Source organism: Elgaria multicarinata, chromosome 20, assembly GCF_023053635.1.
Source record: "Elgaria multicarinata webbii isolate HBS135686 ecotype San Diego chromosome 20, rElgMul1.1.pri, whole genome shotgun sequence".
NCBI lineage: Eukaryota > Metazoa > Chordata > Lepidosauria > Squamata > Anguidae > Elgaria > Elgaria multicarinata.
This window is the reverse complement of record NC_086190.1, coordinates 8,466,076-8,487,148: the sequence shown is the minus strand read 5'-3', so window position 1 is coordinate 8,487,148 and position 21,073 is coordinate 8,466,076. Positions and strand designations below refer to the sequence as shown.

The 21,073-nt window shown below is 47.4% G+C and overlaps 2 protein-coding genes across 2 annotated transcripts in view; one reads left to right on the top strand and one right to left on the bottom strand.

The window, feature by feature from the left end:
• CDC42 (cell division cycle 42) overlaps positions 1 to 21,073 on the top strand; it is a 130,412-nt gene that overhangs the window by 45,888 nt on the left and 63,451 nt on the right. The gene's annotated exons all lie outside the window — the stretch shown is intronic.
• The window catches only part of P3H1 (prolyl 3-hydroxylase 1), a 37,021-nt gene that overhangs the window by 3,416 nt on the left and 12,532 nt on the right, over positions 1 to 21,073 (bottom strand). Inside the window, exons 3-14 of the mRNA XM_063145443.1 lie at positions 20,120 to 20,309; positions 16,912 to 17,043; positions 14,773 to 14,912; positions 13,411 to 13,500; positions 12,551 to 12,603; positions 11,399 to 11,520; positions 11,133 to 11,260; positions 9,398 to 9,493; positions 8,072 to 8,222; positions 7,589 to 7,706; positions 3,169 to 3,244; positions 1,870 to 2,010 (exon numbers count right to left, since the gene is read on the bottom strand). Of these exons, the coding sequence (XP_063001513.1) occupies positions 1,870 to 2,010; positions 3,169 to 3,244; positions 7,589 to 7,706; positions 8,072 to 8,222; positions 9,398 to 9,493; positions 11,133 to 11,260; positions 11,399 to 11,520; positions 12,551 to 12,603; positions 13,411 to 13,500; positions 14,773 to 14,912; positions 16,912 to 17,043; positions 20,120 to 20,309 (1,437 nt within the window). The remainder of the gene's footprint in view (positions 1 to 1,869; positions 2,011 to 3,168; positions 3,245 to 7,588; positions 7,707 to 8,071; positions 8,223 to 9,397; positions 9,494 to 11,132; positions 11,261 to 11,398; positions 11,521 to 12,550; positions 12,604 to 13,410; positions 13,501 to 14,772; positions 14,913 to 16,911; positions 17,044 to 20,119; positions 20,310 to 21,073) is intronic.

Here is a 21,073-nt window from a genome sequence, read left to right as displayed (position 1 = left end):
GACTAACGTTTGGGTCAGTAGGCTACAGAACAGATTCAGGCAATTTCGGAATCCTCCCCTGATCGTTCAGATGTGGTCCTGCTCCTAATACGCCCGGGAGGGCTGTCATGTCAATGTTAATCTAGAAGGCTGGAGTGTTTTAAAACACAGTTTTAAAAATTAGACCAAAGATGTTTGCAACTGATGATCAATTTTGCTCATTGAACATTAAGCGTATGCAATTGTTTTCCCTATACATGGGCTTTCCTCTCGGGCCTACAATCGAAGTTAAAATGAGAGAAAATGAACCATGACTACCTCGGTTGTAAGTGTGTATTTTGAAGTCAGGATTGTTATAATAGCTGATACTTATAGAACCAGAGGATCATACAGTCGGAGGGAGACCTTGGAAGGGGACCTCAAGAGGCAGCTGGACAACCCTCTGTCAGGGATGCTTTAGGATGGATTCCTGCATTGAGCAGGGGGTTGGACTAGATGGCCTTGCAGGCCCCTTCCAACTCTGCTATTCTATGATTCTATGATCTCATCCAACTCCTTGCTCAGTGCAGGATTTGCAATGCCGGATGCCGCAACAGCACTCCTGACAAGACAGCAGTCCAGGCGAAGCAGAGCCCCTGCCTCACAAGGCAGCCTGTGCCACGACCAAGTATCTCTAGCCGCTACGAAGTTGCTCCTAACACTGAGATGAAATTGGCTTCCCTGCAATATTCTCCCAACATTTGAACAGTCTACAAATAAATTTTAACTTGGTGTTTTCAATTTGTAATTTTGCATTGCTGCTGTTTTTATCTGGTTGAGCTTTTATATTGTATTTTATATTAGGGTTATATACTGTTGTTTTATACTTTGAATGTTTTTAATTTTTGTGAACCGCCCAGAGCGCTCCGGCTATTGGGCGGTATAGAAATGTAATAAATAAATAAATAAATAAATAAATAAATACACTCATGGGCCCTCAGGCACAACAGAGAATGAATCTGCTCTGACTCCTGCCTGAGAGCCCGTCGAAGGCAGCTACTGTATTTCTTCGATTCTAAGACGCACTTTTCCCCCCATATAAACATCTCTAAAAACGGGGTGCGTCTTAGAATCGCAGGTCATTTATTATTTCTTAGAATCAAAGATTTTTTTTATGTTGGTGGTACTGAAATTAGTGTGCGTCTTACAATCGATGGCGTCTTAGAATCGAAGAAATATGGTACCATGTTTACTTTCTTCTCCGCCAGGCTAACCATACCCAGCTCTTTCGTTTTTTGAGTGCCTCAACCGCCTCTCATGCCTGACAACCGTTACGTCAAACAGGTGACGGAAAGCAAGGAGCGCCGAGCAGAAAGGACTTGACAAAAATACTTTGCGACTGCATTTCTCAGAGGTGCAGGGGCTGCATTTCTCTGCCATCGGCTGGGCAAGGTGGCCATGGTAAGAACTGTGTAATTTAAGGACTGGAACTGGACTTCGCTTGTTTCCCTCACCTCTCCGTTTTCTTTGCGTGATGGTGGAGATGGTATGTCTTTGGGGAGATGTTTTGTTCTGAATTTGTGTACAGTTCTTAGTAAGTTTTACATGCTTTATAAATAAAAGGAGAACACCTGAATCCATTACCTGGCCTGGTGGGTAATGGCTAAGTGCAGGGCTGCTTTCCATTTCACCACAGAGATGCATGAGAAACAATAAAGGTGTGAGATCAGATTAAGAGAGAGCAGAACGTTATGTTTTTAACCAGGATCAGGCGGGAAACCAAGGACTAGTAACTTGCAACCCTCACATAAAAACACATTCGTTTTGGTTTTTCTTGTTCCAGAATTTTACACATAACTCTGGACATCCAGATGGAGGAGGGAACGGTACAGGAGCACCGGTGGAACTTACCCGTTCACTGTGCCGGGGGTCCAGGGTGAACCACAAGGCGATGGCACAGCGTTGGCCCTTGGTTACAGCTTTCACGCCATGCGGGTTTTCTGAGCCTGAGGAGAAACCCACGGCCCGACCACACTGGGGCTGCACTTCAGCCTGAAGACAAGACAGAGGGGATCAGAGGAGGAGCAACTCAGCTGCTGTGGTCTCTCCATTTTGCTCCATTTTTCTGTTGGAGACGGTGAAACTAGGAAACATCCACATGGTATAGCCTTTTTCAAGATGGACCCTATCATCTTGGATGGTGCTTGGCCAATGGCCGTTTTGAAGGCTTCCCCATGTCAAAAACACACAAGGAAAGGTGGAGTTCAATGGTTCTGCACCTCCTTTGCCTGCAGGAGGCACCAGGTGCAATCCCTGGCATCACCAGGTAAGGCTGGGGAGACCTTTCTCTGCCTCAGGCCTTGGGCAGCTGCTGCCAGTCTGTGTAGGCCAGCGTTGTGGAATCTCCTCCCTGTGGGCCAAATCCAGCCCCCGCCAAGTTTCTCAGGCGGTGCCATACCTTTTTCTGTCTGCACACTGAGTAAAGGGCCTTTTCCCCTTGTGGTTCCCCCATCAGCAATCTCAAGTGGTATAATCCAGGAGAGGCCCTTTTTGGAACAGGAGAAGATGCCCAGTAGAGACTGAGAATTTTTTGTTCCAATTGGCTTAACAGCCCACCTAAAACTTAACCGAAACAGGGCCCAGCCTTTCTGCCTTGAGCAGGTGGGGCACTGCCATAGAAAAGGCCCCAGCCCTTGTTCCCACCAACTTAACTTCTGCTGGTGGTGGGACACCCAGAAGGGCATCCCAAAAAACCCTTAAAATGCAGGCAAGTTCATATGGAAAAGGCAGTATTTCAGATATGCCAGTCACAAGCTGTTTAGGGTAAGCACTAGCACCTTGAATGGGCTGGGTGCCAGTTCAGTGGACGGAAGACCAGTGTTACAGGGTCAGCAAAGCACACATCAGGAAGCAATGTAGCCGCTGGATTTTGTGCCAGCTGCAGTTTCTGAACACCCCTCAAGGGCAGCTCCATGGAGAACGTGTCACAATAATCTCACATGTCTCCTGACTTGCATTTTTTTAATGGAACTGCTGATGACTTTGGCAGGAGTTGTGTAGAGTTTGGGTAAGGTGTTCATTTTATTTTTGTCACTGGCTTTTATTCATCCTGATTTTTAGTGTTACAGTATTTTTATCTGCTGAGCCGCCGAGAGAGTTTTGTGCTCTAAAAGGTACCCTAGAAATAGTATAAATAATAAGTAAACTCACTGTCATGGTTGTGGCATCCAGCTCCGTGAAGTAAAAGGCGCCTCCTTCAAAATCTCCATTTAAATAAAGGATGGCACTAGAGTGAGATAAAAAGATGACGGCTCTTATTTAAAAAACCCTCCTTCTGCTGAGATATTGAGAGCTAAACTACATGGTATGTTAAGAACATAGCATGTAGCTACTCTTTATCACTTTGTTTACCTTAGTGTAAGCATACAGGGGCCCAATCTGGATCAGAACCACCAGATGTGGGTAGGGGAAGTTTAAACTTTCACACCCAATGACTCCCACCCCTGAACACACACACACTGCAGGGACTAAAAAAAGGTGGGGGGAATCCATTGGTGGCAATGGAGATCCCCCCACCCTTTAAAAGTCCCTGTGGGGCACGTGTGTATGTGTTTGTCTAAATTATATTATTATTATTATTATTATTATTATTATTATTATTATTATTATTATTATTATTTCTTACCCGCCTCTCTGTTTGGATCAAGGTGGGGAACAACCGTAGGTATAAAATACATAAAATACTGATTAAAAACATAGTATACATTGTTAAAACATCCTAAAAACATCCTAAAAGCATCCTAAAATTCCACTGGATAGGCCTGCTGGAAGATATCAGTCTAATAACAATAAATTTGTATGTGTGTGCGCAATTTTGGAAAAAAGAAGATCTAGATTGGGCACCCACGCACTTACACTAAGGTAAACAAAACGGTGAAGATCAGTTGTACACCCCATCTTTAATGTAGCCTTACAAGATCTTTTTTATTTTCTCAGTATTTTAACACCTAATTTAACTTAAATTTATTTGAAGGAACGCCTTCTCCCATGTGTGCGTGCCCAGACCTTAAGAACATCCATAGGGGTCCTTCTCCGTGAGCCCCTGCCACACAGGCAGGTGGCTACTAGGAGGAGGGCTTTCTCTGCTGTGGCACCCCGGCTGTGGAATGAGCTCCCCAGAGAGGTCCGCCTGGCACCTACACTGTACTCCTTCCATCGCCAGCTGAAGACCTTTTTTATTTTCTCAGCATTTTAACACTTAATTTAACTTAAATTTAAACTTTGCTGTTTTAACTCCATGCTTTAACCTATATCAATTTTTGCTGTGTGGTTTTAATCCTGGTTGTGCTTTTTATATTGTATTTTGTATTCGTGTTTTTAAATTGCTGGTTGTTTTTATGCTCTTCGTGGTTTTAATTTTTGTGAACCACCCAGAGAGCCTCAGCTATTGGGCAGTATAAAAATGTAATAAATAAAATAAATAAATGAAGTTCAGCCCGAAGTCTGCCAAAGCAGAAAACCCCTGTGAACTGATCTCTTGGCTCATCTTGCCTGTATTCTGAAGGGAAACGCTTCCGGGCAACATCACTGAGGCAAAGACAGAATCTGTTATGGGATATGGAATCTGCATTGTAACAGCCTCAGCTTTTCATTAAAAAAAGCAGCAGCAACATTTTAGCCCTCATTGTTCCAAGACATAACCTGAGAACTGTTCCAAGTTCTTCCCTGCAGAACTGGTTAAGCTCAATGTCTCCAGGTACGTTGCCTTGGCTCGTCTCCTCCCTTGCCCATTCCTCTTTGGAATTTACCCTTAAGTACCAGCTGCGTGACTCAGGGCACTCTCTTCAACCCATCAGACTTCAAAGCAAGGGGCCACCCCTGCGACCAGTTGGCCAGGTCTCCCACTAGGAGATTTCCAGCCTATAAGCCCGACTTCTGAGAAACAGCCCAAGACTTGAACCCTTCCCCATCTGAAAGCCAAATTCCATTTTGGAGAAGCAGTCGGAGGCTGCCTTTCAGGGGTGGGTGTGGATGAAGGCAAAAGGGGCAGATTTTAGCTTGAAGCTCTTTCATTGCATGAAGTTCATTTCTACGCTGCCTAGTAACCAAAGCACGCTGGGCAGTACAGACCTTCTTGTCCCCAATGCATTTTACACAAGTTTCAGCTTCTGAATCGTCATCAAAGGCAGCCCCATGTAGAGTGCATTGCAGTAATCTAACTTACAGGTTACCAACTGAAGCCACGTTATCCCTGTCCAGATAGCTGGGCCACCAACTAAGGCTGGTAGAAGGCACTCCATGCCACCGAGACGACCTGAGCCTCAAGTGACAGAAATGGTTCTAAGAGAACCCCCAAGCTGCGAACCTGTTCTTTCAGGGGGAGTGCAACCCCATCCAGAACAGGTTGAACACCCTCCATCCAGCCAGAAGAACCACCCACCAACTGCATCTTGGCCATGGCTGGACTGAGCTTCAGTTTATTAGCAAGACACTGATTTAGCACATCCACAGCCACTACTGATGAGGATGAAAAGGAGAAACAGAGCCCATGCCAACGCACTCCAAAACTCCTGCTGATTCCACCCAGCCGGTTCACCTAGATTGTTCTGTTCTACAAAGCATCAATGCCCAAACAGAGTCCAAAAACGTTGTCCAGTCAATTCCAAGGGTCAGGAGCCAAAAGGTTGTGAAGCCAAATGCCACTGTCGAGTCAAGCCAAGGGTCAGGAGCCAGGAAGTTGAGAAGCCAAATGCCGAGCTGCTCCGGGTTGTCACAGGGAGTCATCCAGAAGAGTGCCAGGGGCCTAGGAGCAAGTTGCTGAGAAGAACGCCAGGATGCCAAATAGCCAAACAGTTCGTCTTCAGCAACATGAGGCTGGCTTTAGGTTTATTTATGGCCAGCCGTTAATCTAGCTCAGCTGCCTCATCAACGCCACGTGAGTTATTTAACTGCTGCTCCCGACAGGCCCTGGTTCTTTCCTGCTTCTGTTCCAGCTTCCGACTCCTCCACCGCTGTATTGGATTTATGATCTCCAGTTCTGTCTCTGATAGCTGTGGCATTCCAGGAATGTGGCTGGATGTCTCAGGTTGCACCTCAGCTGCCTGCAACTCCTATAGCTTGGCTGTTGAATCTTCCAGCTCTCTCCCTGGTTCCAGCTGCAGCACAGCTAACTGGCCCTCATCCTCTTCCTCTGAGGAATTCTTTCCCAAGGTGAGGCATAACATAGATGTTAAATAGCATGAAGGCAAAACCGAGACCTACAGAACCCCATAGTGGAGATTCCACAGACCCAAGCAATATTATTATTGCTTCTTCTTCTTCTTCTTCTTCTTCTTCTTCTTCTTCTTCTTCTTCTTCTTCTTATTATTATTATTATTTCTTACCCGCCTCTCCATTTTCATGGAGGCAGGGAACAACAGTAAATATAAAATACATAAAACTGAATTAAGAACACAATATACATTGTTAAAACATCCTAAAAACATTCTAAAAACATCCTAAAATTCCCCTGGATAGGACTGCCGGAAGAGATCAGCTTTCTTGAATGCTAACAGACTGTCAAGTTGACGAGTCTTCTCTGGCAGGCCATTCCACAGTCTGGGAGCAGCAGAAGAGAAGGTCCTCTGGGTAATACCCATCAGCCTAACTTTGACTGACTGAAGTAGATTCTTCCTAGAGAACCTGAGTGTGCCGGGCGGATTGTACGGGAGAAGGCGATCCTGCAGGTAGCCTGGACCCAAACCATGTAGGGCTTTAAAGGTGATAACCAGCACTTTATACTTTGCCCGGAAACTAATTGGCAGCCAGTGAAGAGATTTTAAAACTGGTGTAATGTGGTCATCCCTGGCTGCCACATTTTGAACTACTTGAAGTTTCTGGACTAGGCACAAAGGTAGCCCTATGTAGAGCACATTGCAGAAGTCGAGCCTCGAAGTTACCAGTGCGTGCACTATCATCTTTAGGTCTTCCGACTCTAGGAAGGGGCGCAGCTGGCGTATCAGCCGAAGCGGATAGTAGGCACTCCTGGCCGTCGCATCTACCGAGCCCCACCTCCTGGAGCTGATTATCCAATAGGAGTGAAACCACTGCAATGCACTGCCACCCACTCCCAGCTCAGACAATCGGCCCAGAAGGATACCATTGGTTGATGGTCTCAGAAGACGCAACACGATTAAGGAGAATCGACAGGGTCATGCTCCCCCCCCGTCTCACTCCTGACATGGATCAGCATACCGGGTGGCCCCGGCTTTTCCTGTTTTTAGCTCAGCCTTCAGAGGGGCATTTCAGCTTATAGAATGAACAAAAAATGCAAACCCTGGAAAACTACGAAATGATTGGTGTTTGGGGAAAGGGGCTGGAAGCCGGGGAAAGGTGTGTGGCCATTTTGGGAACCCTGGAGGACTGGACAGGGGCCCTAGGAGGGCTGGGTTTGGCGCCCAGGCCTGGGATTTTTCACCCTTGGCTTAAAACAACAGGTTTGGGAGCATTTGGAGGAGCCTGTTGACTCTCAAGAGGCGCTGAGACGAGCAGGAGCCAAAAGGTCTCACAAGGTCACAGCAACCGCAGTGCCCGGCTGTTGCCAGTGGCAGCAGGGAAGAGCACTCCTTCCTGCTTTTCCTGCAGGCATTACCTGTAGTCCCGAAACGTGTATGCTGGCGGCTCCTTGACACACACCAGGGCCTCTGCGTTCAAGACGCAGTTGTCCACGTGCACAGGATGGCTGAGGTCTGTCCGGTCCTCTTGTTTATCTGTGTAGGACACAGGCAGAATCATGTAGACTTCATAACACCACAGCTAGCCTGTCATGCCTCTGCCACTCTGCAAAGCAGCATCTTAAGGATCTCATTTAAACAAACCCACAAAAACCCGCAGGTTTCTAGTCCTCATTTTAACTAGAAAATAACTGTCAGTGGGATTGTAGTCAGGGAAACGTATGGATCGGTAGGACTTCTAAATGATCGGGGTGGGGACTCCTAGGACAGAGAAATGTCAAGGGAATTTCCGCCTTTGGAAATATAAAAGCCCAGCTGTGATTCAGATCTCTCATTTCACTCCTGGCAACCTGAAGTAGCCCAAGGAAACTCATGCGGCAGAGAATGTGCGCACTACTTGCCTTCTATCGCAGTACGGCACACCAGGTGAGAATAGGAGAAATGCAGCGGCACGTCCAGACGGAAATAGGACTCCATCACGCGCCGGACCTTCTCAGTCACGTTGTAATAGAGGTAGGCACTGTGCATGGGCACTTTGCCTTCCTGTCCCAGCTGCAGAGGCAAGAAGTGCTTGAGAAGACTGTTACATGGCTAACTCCCCCCCAACCCATCCCATTCCCAATGCAGGTGAGGGCCTCCTCCACCCATTGGGAAACTGGCATGAAAGCTGGCATTATGCTGAGTTCAAGAACTGGCACAGCTGTATGTTGGAGAGCCCCTGTGCCCCCACACAGCTGAGGAGAGAAATGGGAACTCATCCAGTTGTGTTAAGCCTCAGACACACAAAATAGCAAGAAGCCTCACATTGTTAGTGTCTCTGAGGCTTAGTGAAACATCGGGGAGAGCCGCTGCCATTCATCTGCGTTTCTGAAGTCATCAGTGTGATCACAGAGAGGTCTCTCATTTCTTCAGGCACAGAAGAAGGACAGAGTCTCCGATTGGGTTCGGACATCACGATAACCCATGATAGGTTAAATAAGCCATGATGCCTTGTTTAACTCATGGATTATTGTATCTGTCAGGTTTTTTAAAAAAAACCTACAACAGCTTATTTGCCTACTCTGATAACCCATGGTTTGCAGAGTGGGTTATTTAACCCATCATGCGTTACCATGATGTGGCAGTCAGCATGGGTTATTTTTGGTTGCTTTTGATCTGACTTTTTACTGTTAATTTTACTCTATCCTGTGCCTGTTTGGTGCATTCTCTTCCCCTCCTTATTGTTTCATTATGATTTTATTAGAATGTAAGCCTATGCGGCAGGGTTTTGCTATTTTACTGTTTTACTCTGTACAGCACCATGTACATTGATGGTGCTATATAAATAATAATAATAATAATAATAATAATAATAATAATAATAATAATAATAATGCTCTCCTCCAGCCAGCAGATCTGTTTCCATGATCTGCCTAGCAACGGACTGTGCATGTAGATTGCCACCCATTATAGCCCTTCCCCTGGTGGTGTGCTCTGCAACCTCCCCAAGTGTCAAATACCTTCTTGGTTGGGTGGTGGCAGCTGTGCAGGGTTGTCATTTTTGACTTGTGTGCATCCATGCCAGGGAATACTGTGGATGAACTTGGGAAACTGGCATGAAAGCTCATTCTGACAGTGACTAAAAGGACACCCACACACTTCCTTCCTTCCCCACATCCATACTTGAGGATTTTCTGCCCTTCTAGAAACCTGCCACCATCTATCTCCTCACTCATTCAAAGGCTTACTTTGAGGGCTTTATAAACCGTCACACCGTAAAAGATCTCGCTGGGCGTGTGTGGGGAGGTTTTCCCACGATAACCATCCCCAGCGGAGGCAGCTGCCTGAGGAAAAACAAGGGTAAATAAAACAAAACGTTATATTCTAATCCTGGTTTTGTTTGGGCAGGGGGTCCCTAGCAGCGGTGCAGCTCTGGCCAAGTTGACCTCTTCCTGCGTGGCCAATGAATGGGGTTGTGGAGGTGAGGGTGTCTCCGGAAGGGCCTCTCCTGCTGGTCTTAGTTAACAGTGCAGGTTTGTACAAGATCGATGGTCTCCCAGCCAGCCCGGCCCGAAGCAGTTTACCGCTTTAAAGGTTTAAACACACACCTTGAATTGAGCCTGGGAAACAAATGGCAACCAGAGCAGACCTTTCAGTATTGGGGCGGTGCGACTGTGACATTGGGCTGCATTTCGCACTAATCGGAGCGTCCGGAAGTTCTTCAAGAGTAGCCTCGCGTAGAGTGCATTGAAATAGTCTAACTACCGTATTTCTTCGATTCGAAGACGCACTTCCCCCCCTAAATTAACAGCTCTAAAAATGGACTGCGTCTTAGAATCGATGGCGTCTTAGAATCGAAGAAATACGGGATTGTCCTTTGTTTTAGTACGTCCCGTCACCGATTTGGATGGCTCAAAAGCGGGTTTGATAAATCCTCGGAGGAGAAGGCTATCCAAAGCTATTTAGTCCTGGTGGTTACGTTCCTCTGCAGGGGCGTTGCTTTTCCTTCCTGGAAACCTGCTGCTGCTTTAAACTCTGAGCTCCAACGAGGGTTAACAACTGAATCCGCCCCCCTATACGAGGGTTTGGGGTGGTGACGGCACTTTGGAGGATCTTTTGCCTGAGGCGGCGCAGAAGTCACTCCGAGTCAATAAAGGAAACGGAGCCATTCGCGTCTTCCCCGCCCCTTCTCCCTCCCTTCTTAGGCGCGAAACCAAACTCTGGCGTTTCCCGCCCTGGATGCAGCGGAGAGCGGCTGGAGGCCTTTCGGGGTTCGTCTCCCCCTCTGTGCTCAGGACCCCCCGAACCTTTCAGGCTGCCCCTCGGCCGGCCCCCTCCTGCCCGCAGCCCCTGCAGCTCCTTCCTGCCGCGACCCTGGGCTCAGCGGGGAGGAAGCAGGAGGGTGGCAGAAGGGCTCTGGCTTCGTCCTGCGTCTGTGCAGGGAGGGCGGTGGGGTTTTGCTTTGCAGCAGAAACAAAACTCTGGGATGGAGGGCAGACACAGACAGGAAATTCAGGCAGCTTTTGGACAGGAAACAAACTACCGTATTTCTTTGATTCTAAGATGCCCTTTCCCCCCCCCCAAATTAACATCTCTAAAAATGGGGTGCGCCTTAGAATCGATGGCGTCTTAGAATCGAAGAAATACGGTAGGATATAACCAAGGGAGGGTTAATTGTTGCCAGTTTAAATTGACCCTGTTCAGACGACACGCTAAGCCGTGGCTGAACTGCTGAACTTTGCAACTAAGATTGTAGTGCCTGAATTTGCTTTCCTTTTCCCCCTCCTCCTCCTCCTCCTCCCTCCCAATCCCCTTTCCTTTTGTGTCATGTCTTTTAGATTGTAAGCCTGTGGGCAGGGACCGTCAAGAAATACTTTTGTAAGCCGCCGTGAGAGCCTTTTTTTGGCTGAATGGCGGCATAAAAATCCTTAAATAAATAAATAAATGGTGTTGGGCTAGAAAGGCCAGTGGGCTATTACTCACGTTGGTGAGCCTCTGCAGGGCCCTGCACTCCTCCTCGGAGAGGACGCCATCTACCACCACGCGCTGGGTGCCGTTCAACAGTTTGGAGTTCATGGTGATGCTGAGCCCATCATAGACCAAGGGGCCTCCTGTTTGGGGGACCAAAGAGCAACCATGGTCTTGTGGGATTTGTCACTCAGGCAAAATCTGGAAGCACAGCATGCACAGGTGGGATCCACAACAGAAGAGGCCCCTTCCCTCTATTACCATCTGGGCTGCCTCCTCACCTTCCCGAACAAACTTGTTCATGTCTGTGGACTCTTTGGTTTTCTCCTCCACCAGGGTCTCTATCTCCTTCATGAGGTTGCCAATCTCTTCCGTGATGCGTGCAGCCGTCTCGCGCTCCACCCTGGAGGGGTGCAAGGACAGTATGGTCGGTCCACCAAAGGGCCAACAGGTATGGTGACAAGAAAATAGGGGACTGGCGTAGGGCAGGGGAGAGCTCTCAGGAGCACAAATGCAGGTGAACCTGGTTCAAAGCTCTGCTCAGCCAAGAGCAGCCTTTTGGGATGGCTCCCAGACGCATCTGAACGCTCTCTGACAAAAGGCAACGAAATGAACCACTTGGCAACGTTTGCAACTGTTGGACATTCACCAAATGCAAGAGCAGCCAAGAGCTGACCAAGGTGATAAGCACCCTGACAGCCAGTGCGGTGCAGTGGTTAGAGTGTTGGACTCAGAGTCAGGAGAACCGGGTTCTAGTCCCCACATGGCCATGGAAGCTCACTGGATGACTTTGGGCCAGTCACAGATTCTCAGCCCAGCCTACCTCACAGGACTGTTGTTGTGAGGATAAAATGGAGAGGAGGAGGAGAGTTATGTACACCGCCTTGGGTCCCTTAAGGAGGAAAAAGGGTGGGATATAAACGTAATAAATAAAACCAAGAGTTTACATCAAGACATAGAGGGGCCCTCAGGAAGTGTCGGTCATAAGAGGCCCCTGACATCTTTATGACGATAAAGGCCTCTTTAAAAATAGCTGCAATTCCACAGGACAGTTCAGGAGGGATTTACAGAAAGGCAGACGGGGATCAAAGGGCTTTAGGGTGGATTCCTGCATTGAGCAGGGGGTTGGACTAGATGGCCTTGTAGGCCCCTTCCAACTCTGCTATTCTATGATTCTATGATTCTATGATCTATGGTAAGGTTGCTGGATGTCATCCCCATATCCCTCACAGCTGGACTTCGGTTCAAGGCTGAAATGGCCTCATTTGCCCCAGACATGCAAGGCCACAGGTGAGCTACTTTAAATAAAACACACACAAGCATATGTATCCAGCCAAAATACCCCAGCCATCAAAGTTGGGTCCAAGCTGAAAGACAGCCAGGAAGAGCAGCCATGCCAGACACAAAGAAAGGCAATCCTAAACAGCTCTCACTTCTGTTTCTCCCTCAGCCTCTTTGGGATCACCTCTTCTGGGGTCCACGTGTCCTTCAAAACAAAGTGGGGAGGTGAAAAAAGGAGATAAAGTAAGAGGATTCTCTAAAGCTCTGTCCTCTGTCTCCTGAATTATTGTGCCTGTGAGAGTAAAGCAAGCCCTGCAATGAGCCCCGCTGTCCTGCCCCACTCCCGAAATGAGTTTCAAAGCCATCTTATTTCACTGCAGCCCACTAATTCTCTCTCCTCTGTTGAGTCCTGGACTGGACTCTGTTTTTCCTTTTCCATATTTCTGGACGATTCTGCCAATCCTGGAAGAAGTGTGGAGTCAGCAGAAGACAATCACTTAAAGGTCAACTTTGCAGATGGGCTTGATTGAATAATTGGACGATGACATAGTGTTAATTTTTCTATTAGTGCCAATTATTGATTGCATCATTTGTGCTGTGAAGTGTATATAAGGAGTGTTTGGAACCACTGTAACCAGATTAAATTATCACTCTTGTGGCTGTGAACCCTGTTGTAGGCTGTATATCATGTGACCATGTGTGAGTATTGAATTGTACATTGTTTTGCCACAACTTAATTATTATCTGTCAGTAAAGTATTTATCTTTGTACACTACAAACAAAAATCTCTGCCTTATATTTTTTAGTCTTTGCTGTGTTCATAGTTAAGAGCTCCTGTATACTCTGCTATCACTGTGAGTCTGTATTTTACAGCACGCTTAAGTTCAGTGATTACCCCGACATCCTCCCTCTGTGGTCTTAATCCACTAACCATATTGTAAACGCCTTGGGGCAGGGCCCTGCGCGTGAATGGCCACCTGTCCCCCACAGGCTTGCTGGAGCCTCCGCTTACCGGGTCCACAAAGGGGATCCCAAAGACATCATAGGCGAAGAAAAGCAATTCCTTCTCCAGCAGGTGCCGCCGCTGGTAGACCTCGGCATTCTGGGAGGGCATGGAAAGATGCAAGACATCAGAGCCATTGAATCAACACAAATGACACAAATTTGGCCTTTTATATTGATAAGGAATGGAATTACAAACAGAAAGCAAAGATTAGAAGAAGACATGACAGCACCCACGAGTTACAGGTCTACTCCCAGCGACCTCCTTATTATTTATTTATTTATTTATTACGTTTTTATACCGCCCAATAGCCGAAGTTCTCTGGGTGGTTCACAAAAATTAAAACCACAAAGAGCATAAAAACAACCAACCATCTGAAAACACAACTACAAAATACAATATAAAAAAGCACAACCAGAATAAAACCACACAGCAAAAATTGATATAGGTTAAAATATGGAATTAAAACAGCAAAGTTTAAATTTAAGTTAAATTAGGTGTTAAAATACTGAGAAAATAAAAAGGTCTTCAGGTGGCGACAGAAGAAGTACAGTGTAGGCGCCGTGAACCTCTCTGGGGAGCTCATTCCACAGCCGGGGTGCCACAGCAGAGAAGGCCCTCCTCCTGGTAGCCACCTGCCTCACTTCCTTTGGCAGGGGCTCACGGAGAAGGGCCCCTGAAGATGATCTTAAGGTCCAGGCAGACACATATGGGAGGAGGCGTTCCTTCAAATAACCTGGCCACAGCCCCTCTTATGAATGTTGTGTTTCTCAAAAACCTTCTCTCTTCAGGGGAGACAATGACAAGGCCTCCTAAATAATCCACAAAGCTTAAACTTTGTGGATTACTTAGGAGGCCTTGTCATTGTCTCCCCTGAAGAGAGAAGGTTTTTGAGAAACACAACAATAAACATCTCTTCCCATCTGATGAGAGTCTAATCTCTTGGAACCTTCCCCCTAGGCAAAACTATGCAAACTAAGCAAGACAATTGTTCTTTCAAGGAGAATGGAAAGCTTTTCCCCAAAACGCATTAACTTCAGAGAGACTAGTTCTGAAGCGGCTTCTGATGCAATGCCAGCCGGGCGGACTTTCTCTCACCTTCCTTTCGCTCTGCTCGTTTTAGCATGCGGCACACCCTAAGGTCAGCTAGTCTGTCGGTGCTCTCTCCTTCAGAAGAAGGTTGGTTTCCCATTGAGTGTGTGAGAGCTTTCTCCCCCACTGGTACAGGCTGGCCTGTGTCTGGTGCCGACTCCTCTACTTCAGAGTCTGAGTCTGATTGATTACCTGAAATGCCTTCTTCCAAAACAGGGGAAGCAGGGCTGGACATGACAGTTAATGGCACAGAGGAAATGCACGAGACCAGGCACTCACCTCCCTGGGGCGGATGGGCCTAGCCAGGTTCTCCCCAAGCACCGCCGTGTAGTAGGCCAGGTTCTGATTCATCACTTCATCGTGGGGGAAGAACAACAAATAGGTCTTGGTGCACTCAATGGCCTTCTCGTAGTCACCACCTACAAAGGGGAGAAGAGCCAGCCAGATCATACCACCCCATGGTGGGTCTGCAGCAAGTGAGAAATTTATGGTTATGGCACTTTGGAGCACCTCCCCTCTTCCTGTCCATAGAAAAACAGCTTCCCTGCCCCACATCCGGTAATTAATTCTCCAAATTAATGTCACATGCAAAAGTCCCTGGCCAAACAGGAGGCTAAATGTGGAGGCTAAATGTTGTGCTGCATCAGCCCAAAGGTGCATGAAGGCCAGTATCCTGTTTCTAACTGTGGTCAGCCGGAAATGGGGGTCCTTTTTAGAGATCATGGCTAATAGCTGTCAACTGTCCTATCATCCTCCAAGAATTTTGTCTAGGTCGAATGCTGTTTAAAGAAAAGAAAAAAGTTATTGGCACAGCCACAAGCAAAAACCTTTGCTAAATGCTGAGGCATGGATCCAGATCCTGACTAAAAAAAGAAAGAATAACTGCAACCCTCCCAAAGAGCTGGTGGGGGAGTCATCTTTATTCCCCGCGCATGTGGTGGGAAAGGGCGCCATCTGCCGAAAGCACTTGCAAATAGCAGCATCCAAAATTATCTCGGACCATGCTCAGAAACTGCCTTGAGTTTCATGATGGAAAAAAGGCAGGATATAAACATGCGAATTAGCTAACTAAAGTTGCTTATAAATTAAATTAAAAACGAGGGATTTTTTCAGGGTGCAATGCCTAACCATTGTTTTTAGTGTTCTGCTTTATGGGGCAAGGGCCAAAGCTGTGGAATATATTTCTCCCACCCTGGTTATGTAGGGTGACCGTATGAAAAGGAGGACTGGGTTCCTGTATCTTTAACAGTTGCATAGAAAAGGGAATTTCAGTAGGTGTCATTTGTATATATGGAGAACCTGGTGAAATTCCCTCTTCATCACCACAGTTAAAGCTGCAGGAGCTATACTAGAGTGACCAGATTTAAAAGAGGACAGGGCACCTGCAGCTTTAACTGCTGTGATGAAGAGGCGATTTCCCCAGGTTCTCCATATATACAAATGACCCCTGCTGAAATTCCCTTTTCTATGCAACTGTTAAAGATACAGGAGCCCTGTCCTCCTTTCCATATGGTCACTCTAGGTTATGGTCATTTGGGTACAGATAGGGTGACCATATGAAAAGGTTGAAGTTGAAACAAGCTAAGAGGTGCTAGCCTTTAATCCATTTTGTTCCATGGCTAATATTTGCAGGGGAATAGTAGTTTATACTCTTTCTGAATGCTTGTTTGTTTGTTTGTTGTACTAGATTTTTCTGTACTTGTCAACTGCTTCACTTGTTCAGTAGTAGCGGTATGCTGAATGTGTGAGTATGGATATGAGAAAGGTGATGGGGAAAGAGTGTTAAATGTTAGGAAAGGTGAGACTATGGTCATCCAGTAAAGGACTTGCAGTCAGAAAAGATATTTGAGGGAAGGGGAGACTGTATCACACAGAGTATAGCAAAAGCTTCAAAGTACAGCAAAAGCTACAAAAACAGGAATGAGTGAAGTTAATTTCAGATACATTGAATGTCTCACTTGTTCTTTATTCCAGTGATTTTAACGTTAAGATGTTATTTAGAACAGGTTTGTCTTAATTGTGTGCTATGCAATCAGACATGTGACCAAGGCCATGTTTGGGTGGGCACACCCCCTTGGGGGCTGGGCATGTTGGTTGGCACGCCCCTTTGGGGGCTGGGCATGTTGGTGGGCACGCCCCTTTGGGGGCTGGACATGTTGGTGGGCACACCCCTTTGGGGGCTGCCATGTTGTCCTCCTTTTTGGTTTCCAAAATATGGTCACCCTACTTATTCTAAAAGGAGGAAAGGCTCTCGTAGAACTACTGGCAACAAATGCTTTAAGCGAAAATATGCTGGTGTTTCGGACAAATGTGACCCTTCCCGTTTACCTGAAAGGTTCTCCAAAATGGAATTTGGCCCTCAGCTTGGAAAAGCCTCCACAGCCCTGCTTTACCCTCTCCCTCCCCTGCCCCGCTTACTGTTGTAGTACGCAAACTGCAGGTAGTTGAAATGAGATGGAAGGAAGTCCTCGATGGGCTTGTCGCGGCCAGCCTGAGAAGCGAGTTCAACGGCACAGGCTTGCTTGCAGCTCAACACCTGCGTGTAATGGTCTGCCAAAAACGGGGAGCAAAGAACCAGGAGCTCAGTCTCCAAGAACGACAAGGCCGGGGACTTACAGGCGCTCCGCTCCAATCTCCTGCTCAGTGCAGGAAAACCAATTGATCAATGGCATTTATATGGTTGCCCATCAACAAATATTCTTCGGGTGGCTCACATACCATAATATATGATGAAAATACAACAACAATAATTTAAAAACAAACAACAGCATTTAAAAAAAACCCTTCCCTTTTAATTAAGGCAGCATAAAACATTTAGCAGCTCAGATTAAAATCAGTAATTAAAACAATGAAAGCCCAAGGATTGTTTAGAAGGCCTTGTTGATTAAAAAGAGCTTTACTTGGCACTGAAAAGCCTATAAAGATGGCACCAAATGAACCTCTCTGGTTGCATGTCTGAATGCTTCTGGATGCAAATAAACTGGTATTCCAGGGAGAAGAGTTCCCTCCCAGCCTTCTCCATGACACGGTAGTTCTCTGGCTGAAGGGGAGAGGCAGAGGGAAGGGTCAGAGGTCAGCGGTCAGCTTTGCTTGCAGGAGGCCTCCAGTTCAGTCCAGGTAAGGTGGTGAAAGTGCCCTGACTGATAACAGTGAACTAGATGGACCAATAGTTCTGACTCAGTATAATCTCTCTTCGCCTTGGTTTGTATCTAACAACCATCACCCATCTGCTCCTGAGGAAGGCCTTTACAGAATTAAGATTCCAACAGATGCCATCTGCCTATTTGGACAGCAGGTATTTCCACATTCCTGTAAATCAGAGACTCTGTCTCTGTGGAAATGGTTGAGTGGAGGACCTAGTGCACTATTTATTAGGGATGTGCTCCGCTTCTAATCGGACCGGCGAATTAGAAGCGGAGCGGGGGGGCTTCGCCTGCCCTTAAGGCGGAGGCGAAGAGGATTGGGGGGCCGGCGGAGCGTGGCGAAGAGGATTGAGGTGAAGGCGGATCCTTCACCATGATCCGGAGCTCCGCCGGAAAGGTAAGTGGGGTTTACCGGGCCCTGCTGCTGTCGCTGTCGCCCATGTGACAACGGCAGCAGGGCCCGGTAAGCACCACCCCACCCTCCTCTCCCTTACCTGCGTCCGTCCGTGGTTCGTCGGCTTCTTCAATTGAGCCCGCGGTTCAACCAGGAAGTCTGGGCCGCAAGCGGCCCAGACTTTCTGGTTGAACCGCGGGCTCAATTGAAGAAGCTGACGGACCGCGGACGGACGCAGGTAAGGCCCCCCTCCCCCTTGGTCCCTTACCGGGCTCTGCCACCGTCGCCATCGGCTTGTACCTTGGCGTGCATGTGTATCCCTGGATAAGCTATCATGGTGGCGAGTTTGAGGTTTTTAACGTGCAAATTGACGGAGCTATCGAAAGGGGTGTGAATGGGGTGCCCGATTTTCATAAATTCCCAAAAAATCAGGGGATGATGGGACTGCCTTGAGTCTGGGCGTGCGTGTGTATCCCTGGATAAGCTATCATTGTGGCGAGTTTGAGGTTTTCAACGTGCAAATTGACGGAGCTATCGAAAGGGGTGTGAATGGGGTGCCCGATTTTCATAAATTCCCAAAAAATCAGGGGATGATGGGACTGCCTTGAGTCTGGGCGTGCGTGTGTATCCCTGGATAAGCTATCATGGTGCCGAGTTTGAGGTTTTTAACGTGCAAATTGACGGAGCTATCGAAAGGGGTGTGAATGGGGTGCCCGATTTTCATAAATTCCCAAAAAATCAGGGGATGATGGGACTGCCTTGAGTCTGGGTGTGCGTGTGTATCCCTGGATAAGCTATCATGGTGGCGAGTTTGAGGTTTTTAATGTGCAAATTGACGGAGCTATCGAAAGGGGTGTGAATGGGGTGCCCGATTTTCATAAATTCCCAAAAAATCAGGGGATGATGGGATTGCCTTGAGTCTTGGCGTGCGTGTGTATACATCCATGAGGTGTCATGGTGCCAAACTTGAGGTTTCTAACTTTAACAGAAAAAAAGTTGTATACTTTTTTAGCTTAATGCAAGCCTATGGGGGGGGGGGGAAACGGAGCTCCGATCCGGATCCGGAGCGGAGCGGACATAAGCGGAGCGGGGCGGAGCGGCCCGATCCACAAATCGCGGATCTGGAAGAGAAGCGGAGCGGGGGGTCCGTGCACACCCCTACTATTTATTACGCTATTCAATGTATGTGAATGCAGCAAAGAAAATTAGAGCAAGAACTTTGAATGAGATGGCAGTTGGCTGGAAGGGGGATTCAGCAATCTGACAGGGCTGGACTTGGGAGGAAATTTAGCAATTTTTAAAGTCTATTTTAAACTCAAATGTTTTTAAATTGCAACTGCAATTTTAGTAAAACTCAAGGCGTACCCAATATGCAAAGGTTTTAAAGTGTATTTCTCAATGTGAATGTTTTTAAATGAAATGCGTAAACTTCTCCCCTTCTGTTCTTATTTGTATTTACTCTGATGGACTCAATATAAGACCACTTCCTAATTACCTGCATGCAGAAAACTATCATGCCAGGCTGAAGACTGCCAACTTAGTCTTCATCCTGACATACTGGGCTTCTGCACGCAGGACATCTTTCTTTGCATCACAGTGGGAAACTAGATTGGGGTGAAAGGCCAGATGCCCAAGCTTCCAAGGGCCAGATGGGCCACTTCTGTGGGCTGGATTAGACCCGCGGGCCAGAGGTTGCCCACCATGACTTCACATGAAGAAGCAGTGGTGGCTTTGAAAGGGGTTTAGACCAAACTCATGAAGGAGGAGGCTCTGCTGGCCATGACACCTCAAGAGAACCTCCATATTCCTGGGCCATGTCTGAGTGCCAGTTGCCCAGAGGGGGAGGGGAAGGGGAAGCCCCTTGGGCCACTGTGGGAAGTGGAACATGGGGCCAGATGGACCTTTAGCCTAGACCAGTGGGACAATTCTTATGCTCTGAAGTGCAGCAACAAACAGATCACACATGGCTGCTGGAGGGGCCCTCTGGTGCTTAAAAACCAGAAGCTGGCTGCCTTTTGGAATTGGTCCCTTCCCTTTTTGAGTGGCATTCAGAAAGCACCAAATCCTGCCTACGTTGCATGGAACTCACCAACAATCACTTGGAAAAGGTCGGCGTTGTACTCCAGGTAGTTGTAGCCTTCGTAATCGTAGGGCCCCTCACAAAGGGCTCGGCATGCAGTGTCAGCTGCCCAGAATCCTTCCAGTGCCTTCTCCAGGTGTAAGATGGCTGCCTGTGGCTTTTCCTCAGTGTAGTAACTCACACCTAGGCGGAATTCTTGCTACAAAAGAGAGCGTGGAGAGCATTCCTAACCTGCATGCATTTTTAGAGGCGAGACAGCCCTACGAGGCCACGTTGAGTAGGCCACCACCAACCCGACATCATGTCCTAGAAAAGCTCCCCCCAGGGGCAAGGAGGCCTTCACACCCACACACACCTGTACAGCGATCTCAGAAGCCACATGGGGACCGGAGCAAATTTTCAAGGAAGTGGGTGGGGCGGGAGAGGTGTTTAAGTGCCCTGCACAGCGCTTTGTGCCTCCCCACAAGCAGCAGGAGTACGCAAAGTGAAGCAGGATTTTTGGAACTTGATTTGCACAGTTGAGAAGGTTGAGCTTTGATTCTCAGATTCTGAAGAGAAGTGGGTGATGACCACAGCAAGGGCCTTTTCAGTGGTGACACCGAGACTTATGTCACTTGCCCCTACCGGGACGTGTGCATGGTTCCAAGCCTGTGCGCGAGTGTGTGCATGTGCCAGGTGGAGGCCCTTAAACAACAACAGCAGCAAAAACCCTGGGCCTTTTACATTTCTCTGTCACTTGCTTTTAGGGTAAAACATTGATTTTAGCGTGAGAAGGGGGAGAGAGAGGGAGGGGGAGAGAGAGAGAGGGGGGGGCTATGCATGTTATAATCTCTCAGACTTATCTTTTAGATTTAAGTGTTTTAATGCCTGTCTCTAAAATGGACAACTGTTTTCTGGAAGGGGCAGAGGAGGGAAGCATGCTTAAATCCATTATAATTATTATTTATATAGCAACATCAGTGT